Source organism: Triticum aestivum, chromosome 6B (assembly GCF_018294505.1).
Source record: "Triticum aestivum cultivar Chinese Spring chromosome 6B, IWGSC CS RefSeq v2.1, whole genome shotgun sequence".
Lineage (NCBI taxonomy): Eukaryota > Viridiplantae > Streptophyta > Magnoliopsida > Poales > Poaceae > Triticum > Triticum aestivum.
In genome coordinates, this window is record NC_057810.1 from 711,190,952 (window position 1) to 711,198,878 (window position 7,927).

The 7,927-nt window shown below is 49.1% G+C and overlaps 2 protein-coding genes across 3 annotated transcripts; one reads left to right on the plus strand and one right to left on the minus strand.

The window, feature by feature from the left end:
* Positions 1-712: 712 nt before the first annotated feature.
* LOC123139879 (auxin-responsive protein IAA10) lies at positions 713-3,046 on the plus strand. Of its 2 annotated transcripts, none has more exons than XM_044559574.1 (5): positions 713-1,194; positions 1,614-1,915; positions 2,182-2,284; positions 2,388-2,449; positions 2,684-3,046. In XM_044559574.1, the coding sequence occupies exons 1-5, from the start codon at positions 884-886 to the stop codon at positions 2,737-2,739; spliced, it is 834 nt and encodes a 277-aa protein (XP_044415509.1). In that variant the 5' UTR covers positions 713-883; the 3' UTR covers positions 2,740-3,046. The 2 variants fall into 2 exon arrangements, with proteins under 2 accessions (XP_044415509.1, XP_044415510.1); XM_044559575.1 differs by having other exon boundaries at positions 1,617-1,915.
* A 293-nt stretch (positions 3,047-3,339) lies between these two features.
* Positions 3,340-7,888, minus strand: LOC123139878 (probable voltage-gated potassium channel subunit beta). The gene is made up of 4 exons (XM_044559573.1): positions 7,215-7,888; positions 4,249-4,392; positions 3,822-3,986; positions 3,340-3,725 (listed from the first exon to the last, which is right to left on the minus strand). Exons 1-4 carry the CDS (start codon positions 7,776-7,778, stop codon positions 3,612-3,614), a joined length of 987 nt encoding a protein of 328 aa, XP_044415508.1. The 5' UTR covers positions 7,779-7,888; the 3' UTR covers positions 3,340-3,611.
* Between the last annotated feature and the right edge of the window lie 39 nt (positions 7,889-7,927).

Genomic DNA, 7,927 nt, shown 5'->3' on the forward strand with positions numbered 1-7,927 from the left:
CGTAGAGGGAGATGAGCCGGGAGAGGGGGAGGAGGGGAGCCAATCTTCCAATATAACATTGTTCGTTCTTATTTAATTGTAATGCCGCTCTTGAGGCAAAGATTCACACATTGATGCAAGGAATGACGTTGACCATTCAATATTTTCAGGGTCAATCCCATCATTGTTCATAGATAAATTGAAAAGACGATGGTCCTCTGTGATCTTAACACGACGACTTGCCGACCGCATACTACAATCAGTTTTGCCCTGCTCTGGTGATGAAGGGGTGATGACGGCGGTGCTTTGGCTCGCTCCAGTGCATGTATTTGTCGTCAGGTGGTCTATGGACCTAGATGTATTTCTACTTCTCGTGTTTGTTATACAACCTTGACAGTTAGTGGATAGATCGAAACTTTTCTCACACTCTTTCTAAAAAGACCAAAACCCGGTAAACTAAGCGTCTCAGAAAACACCTCGACACCCCCTAATGCTTCATTCCTTTCAACCAAATGCATGAATGTTGGTGCCCCACATGTTTCCTCTGATTTGGTACAATGCCAATCAAAGAGACTCTTAAAATCTATTTGTTCCATTCACACAGATGGACAAGACAAGCATCTGGGGCTCCATAGCAGTTCACCCCCCATCCGGGCACCCCATGGCCCACACGTCAGTAAAGCAGCAGCCTAGCAGGAGCAGGAGGCGAAAGCTATAGCTTCCTGCGCACTAGTACTACACGGCCACACGCATACCCAGAACTCACTCACCTCACCTCAGCCGGAGTCGTACCTCGCCCGCATAATCATAGCCTCCCTCCCCTCTCTCCTCTCTCCCTTTCCTCCCTCTCGAGGCGCCTCACCTCTCACGCTCGGACACGCGAGCAGAGCCAAGAAACCTGCCGATGCGGGGGCCAGGAGGAGGAGTCGGGCCCGGCGAGCCGCCCCCGGCCGCGGAGGAGGTGGTGGAGGAGAACTCCGGCGGGGAGGAGGAGCTCGAGCTGGGGCTCTGCCTCGGGTCCAGGAAGCTGCAGCTGCTGCAGCAGCCGGCGCCGCCGGCGCCGTGCCGTATCCTGACGGCCAGGGACCTGCAGCCGGCGGCCGCGCTGTCGCCGGACTCCTCCGTGTCCTCCTCCTCCCCCGCCGCGGCCAAGGCGGACGACGGCCCCGCGCCCGCCGCCTCGCCGGGGACCCTCGCCTCCGGCCACCCACAGAGGTCCGTTCGTGCTCTTCCCCGTCTCTCTGGCACTCAAATAAAAGAGTACAGTAAAAATTTGCGGTTCCTCCCGGCCAAAGTTACCAGCTCGGCTTCCACCACCTGCCTGCAAATCCCGTACCAAAATCCGCAAGACAGATTTTGACTGCCTGAATGAAACTCTCAGCTCTCAACTGCACACCTGAACTGTACTGCCTACTTTACTTACACTGCCCAAAATAGTGCAAGCAAAACTGAACCGAGATTATCCGGCGGTTGTTTTGCCATTCTGACGCAGCAAAAACACATCTGCCCGACCGCAGTTCGAGATTCGTGCATGGCACCAAAAGGAAGCATGATGTAATGCCAGTGTTACCCGATTTGCTGAGCTACCTCACCTGGACTAACCCAAACTGGTACATGTTTTTTTGGTGTGGCAGCAGCTTTGGAGTGGTGGGATGGCCACCGATAAGAACATTCAGGATGAACAGCCTGTTCGGGCAGGCGAAAGACAATGCCTCCGACGCCGAAACCAAGAAGGCCGCCGCCGATGGCTCCGGCTCGCGGAAAGACAAGGAGGAGGCCGAGAAGAAGGGCCGGGTGCCCGGGTGGGTGAAGGTGAACATGGATGGGGAGGTCATTGGGAGGAAGGTGGACCTCAATGCCCATCGCTCCTACAAGACCCTTGCCTTGGCCCTTGAGATCATGTTCACCAAGCCGTCCGCCGGCCTTTGCGCTTCTAGTAAGCCTCAATTGTAACTTCTACCTACCTTGTGCATTTCGTAACTACACTGATATCACGATCACGTGATAAATCTAAGTGGTAGTATATGAAGTCCTTATGTTGGTCTGTCACTTGAAGCATTAGGATTTATGGTGCTATAGTTCTGAAGTGCAGTATCTCTAGCCATACTACTACTACTTAAGAAGCTGACTGCAACTTTAAGTGCAAACAGTTCACTATTTCTAGCTTTTGATGCATTCCTTATTTGAACATGGAATTGTCAGACAGCACGAAGTCACTGAAGCTGTTAGACAGCTCTTGTGAATACCAGATGACATACGAAGACAGGGACGGTGACTGGATGCTTGTTGGAGACGTCCCTTGGGAGTAAGCCCTCTGCACTACACATCTATTCAGATTTTGGAATAACTTTTGTACTTACAAGCTTCCAAGTTCCTCGGAATAATTCTCCGGATGTCCTCATGCGCAGAATGTTTGTTGGCTCCGTGAAGAGGCTGAGGATCATGAGGACGTCGGACGCCAGTGGCCTCGGTTAGATTCGTTCTTTCTCGCCTCCTTGCTACGATCGATCGACGCGTAGCCAAACATTCAAAAAAAAGTCTTGATCATTGTTACTTTTGTCCATAACACGTCTAGCTTGATCCAGAGGGTTTTCAAAGACGACCGCTGTCTTGCCACGAAAAAGGCCCTCAACATCGCAATCAGATGACACGCATTTTACTCTGATTATAAGTTGATTTGATGCCCCCGTTTTCACCACCGCAGGGCCGCGATTTCAAGCCAACCACAGAACCGCGGCCTCGACAAGAGGGAGAACATGAGGGCAGCACTCAAGTGAAGAGCCATATATCGTCATCCCTGATGAAGCTTCGAGCGCGGCCAACGCCAACCACGTCTGAGCGAGCGAGCAGCCTGACGGCGCCTCTGGCGCAGCCGTTGTGATTACCTGTGTGCCTAGTTGAGATAGCAGGAGCTAAGATGTGCTCCTGCCTGATGGTGACTTCTTCTGAGCCACTAGTATCTATTCTTTTCCTGCCCCCTTCAGTCCTGTCTACACTTGGTGAAGTGCTGCTGATCATTGCCAGCATATGTGCTCCTTTTTCGTCATATATGTGTTTTTGTGTGACACGACACAAGCGTGTTGCTCTGTCGTGTTCAGTTTGTGAGATGAGAAGCCCACCTCAGTACCCCGTGCGACAAAACGTCGTTGGAGCAAAACGATGATAGATAGATAGCTGACCCTTGCGGCAACGTGTGCCCCTGAACCAACCGGCACGACCATGCCAAACAGCTCCACCTGCTCTGCCCCTGCCGGCCGGGCAGAGAGAATGAAAATGAACGAGAGCGCACGCCCACCGCATGATCTCGGACCCGGCGACGTGGTAGACAGCGTGCTCCGGGCCTGTCTAGATCACAGCAACTTCACAGGAAAACAGCTAATCTCCCGCTCAGATTTTGCAACAGACCCATACATACAGCGACAGCAGCAAACATACAAGCGGCATAAAAGCATTGTCTGTGACGACCACCGTCATCATCAGGTCCACTCGACAAAATGTTTCGCACGCTGGGCACGCCGACCACACAGGACGTTCGGTATATGGTTTTTCGGAGAACCGGGTACTGAAAAAATCCCACCGGGCGGCGGGCGGGCACACGCTGCACAGCTGACGAAGCCGACCGACCGACCGCTTCATCTGTACGACTCGAGGCGCTTCGGCTTGCTCTGGACGACCGCCTCGATCTTCTCCAGGACCTCTGGGGTCAGCAGCGGGACGACCTCCAGGGCCTTCATGTTCTCGACGATCTGTTGTTCATCACGTGGTTGCCGTGAGACATGTCAATACTCTTAGTTGCAGAAAGAAACATGATGCAGAGCAGATGTTGGGTGTGGCGTGCGTACCTGGCTCTCTTTGGTGGCTCCAGTGATCACAGACGACACGTTGGGGTTCGACGCGCACCAGGCGATACCCAGCTGCGCCATCGAGACGCCAAGCTCCGAAGCGATTGGCTTGAGCCCGTTCACTTTTCTAAGCGTGTCGTCAACCAGAGACCTGTTTGCCAGGTTCTGGAAAGAGAAACACAACACCCATGTGAGGATCATTCTGGAAATACGTATCGGTATGGAAAACTGATTTAGCAAGGATGTGTCTGTTAGGGGTTGGATTACGACACATGAGCATACTCAGAATCTCAAGGATGTAGTGGCATGTGCATCGCTATTTTCTTAAGGATCATTTTTAAGGAGGCAATACAGCTATTCTATACGCAGTTAGGAGGAAAAGCAAGAATATGTGTGTGTAATACAGTGACAAAGTTTCCATGGTTACCTTGTAGTTATCTAGGGCAAACCGGCTTTCAGCGGGTATATTCCCTTTGCTATACTTCCCAGTGAGAACCCCTGAAGCGAGAGGACTCCATGTAGTCAACCCAATGCCATAAGTGTTGTAAAGAGGTACAAACTCAGACTCAACCTGCAGTGACACAAAACTTTTTCTTAGTTTTTGCGACACGGGAACACGAACACTGCATACATCAACAAATTGTGTCCACCAATATTCTGGGAAACTGTCCATGGCACATCGTTAACAAAAGCAAAGCCGATACTTGCTAAGTTGAATACCAATGACAGTTCAGTACAAACAGGAAACAAAAAGGCAAATAAACATAACAATGATCCTAGATGCGTGTTTTGGCAGTTCCTTATCAGAATGTTTCATATGAGTGATCTGCTGATGGGTAACCAGGCATCAAATCGATACGATCTGACCATTCCATACACTAGAGTGGAATACAATGTTCTCAAATATCAGGTGGTAAATTCGTTACTGATTTGTAATTCAGAGTCTTTCAAGTATACATCGGTTCTCATTACCCTCCTTGCATTTTCTTTCCCAGCGAAAATAGATTCAATGGATTTCGAGATACATTGACACAACATGATTCTGGAGAATACTGCTTAAAGAATCTGCATGCACATGACAATAAGCAGCCCCATGAAGTTGCCAAATAATGTTTGCTTTGTTGGACATGCAAATGAAGGATGGGAAGTGTTACAAATCAGAAGTACCTAAAGTATGAGTTGCAAAAAATATATAACTAACAGCAAATAATGTTTACTAAGTTGAACCAGCTTATGGAGTTAGCCACAAAGCAGACATTAATCAATTGAATATGCAGATCAGCAGTGACAAGGACAAGCAGTGCCTTTTTTGTCTGTCTGGTCAAGACCAATATCAAATTGTCTATTCGATCGAGGTTAACTATCAAATAATGGCCAACTACAACCCTATAAGCAACTTCCGTGTGGTCTAAGCTGTCTGAACTTATACCGAACCTTTCGCTATCAGCAATGTGATGATGTATGCCTGGAAAACTTGATGATGCAAAGTATATAAAACAATACGAGCCAGCATCATGGTCTGATTTAGCAGCTACCCTACTCCAGAGCGATGCACGTCAAATCAAGAAAGATGAGATTTATGCTACCTAACTCCCTTGACTGCTAACCTTTATATGCTCCACAGTTGGAACAGACCAGTTGCCTCTTGAGTTAATATATATATTACGTGTGCAGTCGATGCTGGAGTAGTAGTAGATTTCTAATGGGGAATGGTGCTTGCTGTCTACAGAATTCAAAAGGAAATTCCTCTCCTACCATCAATTGTACTACTACTTCATCAGAGTCAATTAAATGCCCAGGAAGACAAATATACATTCAAATTCACTCCACCGTGAGGCATGGGCTACAGCAGCAGCAGTTGTACTTCTACAATAAATCAAATTATCCCCTACAGATTTCAACGAAGGCATATTTTGGGACCTGAAAACATCAGAAAGGACTGGCACTGCCTAGTAAAAGATCCAGCAAGTACACATGGTGACATGGATCCATATATCCAGCCAATCCAATTCGTTGTTGCCAGTTCACTGCAACCGATTGACTAATTTAAGATCAACCAGGAAGCAGGTACCAGCCAATTGAATACACAGATCACCTATGACAAGGACGTGTGGTGCCTTTTTTCTGTTTGTCCCAGACCAATATCATATTATCTATTCGACAACGACACAATATCAAACAATGGACCCAAGTTTCAGCTACAAACCTGTTAGCAACTTGTGTGTACCCTAAGCTGTCTCAACTTACACCTAACCTTTCGTTATCAGAACTTAATGATGCCTGGAAAACTTAATGATGCAGGAGTATACAGAACAATACCAGCCAGCATCACTGCCTGAATTATCAGCTATCCGACTCCAAAGTGATGGACGCCAAATCATGAAAGGTGAGATTTATGCTACCTAACTCCTTTGACTGTAGTAAGTGCTAACTCATATGTTCTACAGTCGCAAAAGGGAAGCTGTCCCCATCACTGAAAATAATAAACCAGTGCCCCCTTGAGTTAAAAAAATGCGCAATTGAGATTGAACTAATTTTCCATGTACTCCTAGGTAATAGTAGATTTCTAATGGGGAAGGTACTAATTTTCCATGTACTCCTAGGTACTGGTTTATGTAGATTTCTAAGATTTCTAATAGTAGATTTCTAATTGGTGCCTACAGGATGCAAGAGGAAATTCCTCTCCAACCATCAATTGTACTTCATCAGAGAGTCAATTAAATGCCTACTGCAGAAGACAATTATCCATTCGAATTCACTCCACCATGAGGCATGGGCTACAGCAGCAACAGTTGCAGTACTAGTTCTACAATAAATCAGATTATCCCCTACGAATTTCAACGAAGGCACATTCTTGGACTTGAAAACATCAGAGAGGACTGGCACTGGCTAGTCAAAGGTCCAGCAAGTACACATGGATCCATATACCCAACCAATCCAATTCATTATTGTTAATACAGTACCACTCATTGATTAATTAATTTAAGATCGGTACCATTAGAACAGAATTAAGTTGATTTGTTAAGGCATAGCAGAACCAGCCGTAGTACAAGATTAGATCAAATTAGTATCCCCTAGGAATTTCAAGGAAGGCACATTTTGGGCCTTGAAAACATCGGGAAGGACTGGCACTGGCGAGCAAAAACATCCAGCAAGTACACGTCGATCCACACATCCAAGATATCATTGTTAATACAGTAATACTAGTAAAGTAGTACTACTGATCCACTAATCAAACATCAAATCGAGATTAGCAACACACCCAACGCATCATTGCTCATGGATGGATTAATTAAACAGCAAATCGAGATTAGCAGCAGCAGCAGCAGCAGCAGCAGAATGTAGGATTAACTGAAGTAATAATAACGGAGGCAGCGGCGGCGGCGGCTGTACCTTGTGGCGGGAGAAGAGGTTGTACTCGGGCTGCTCGACGATGGGCCCGACGAGGTCAAGCCGGTTCGCCACGCCCCAGGCCTCGGTGATCTGCTGCGCGGTCCACTCCGACGTGCCCCAGTAGAAGGCCCACCCCTGGTCGATCACCCAGTTCATGGCCCGCACCGTCTCCTCGATGGGCGTGGTGGCGTCGGGCCGGTGGCAGTAGACCACGTCGACGTACTCCATGTCGAGCCGCTTGAGCGAGGCTTTCAGGCCCTCGACGACGTGCTTGCGGGAGAGGCCCTTGTCGTTGGGCCCCTGGCCGCCCCAGAAGAGCTTGGTGGAGATGACCACGTCGGCGCGGCGCCACCCCAGGTCCCGGATCGCCTGCCCCATGATCTCCTCGGCGCGCCCGTTGGCGTACACCTCCGCGTTGTCGAAGAAGTTGACCCCCGCGTCCCGGCAGGCCTGGAGGAGGGATTTCGCCTCCTTGACGTCGAGCTGGTTGCCGAAGGTCACCCACGCGCCGTAGGAGAGCTGGCTGACGCGGAGGCCCGACCGTCCCAGGTTGTTGTACTGCATCTTGGATGGCTGGCTCGTCGGCGGCTCGCCGCCGGTGGGGGTGGGTTTCGGTTAGATCTGTGTGCGGTGGTGCAGTGTGCGTTTTTGGGGGAGAAGAAGGTGTGTGTGGGGTGGGGGGATGTGGATGTGGGTATTTCTAAACTCCGGTT

Coding starts and splice junctions, on each gene's coding strand:
- LOC123139878 (XM_044559573.1), bottom strand. CDS start 7,778: ATGCAGTACAACAACCTGGGACGGTCGGGCCTCCGCGTCAGCCAGCTC. Junction 3,987..4,248: donor TTGCCCTAGATAACTACAAG/GTAACCATGGAA, acceptor TTCTCTTTCCAG/AACCTGGCAAACAGGTCTCT. Junction 3,726..3,821: donor GAGCCACCAAAGAGAGCCAG/GTACGCACGCCA, acceptor GATGAACAACAG/ATCGTCGAGAACATGAAGGC.
- LOC123139879 (XM_044559574.1), top strand. CDS start 884: ATGCGGGGGCCAGGAGGAGGAGTCGGGCCCGGCGAGCCGCCCCCGGCC. Junction 1,916..2,181: donor CGCCGGCCTTTGCGCTTCTA/GTAAGCCTCAAT, acceptor TGGAATTGTCAG/ACAGCACGAAGTCACTGAAG. Junction 2,450..2,683: donor GTCGGACGCCAGTGGCCTCG/GTTAGATTCGTT, acceptor TCACCACCGCAG/GGCCGCGATTTCAAGCCAAC.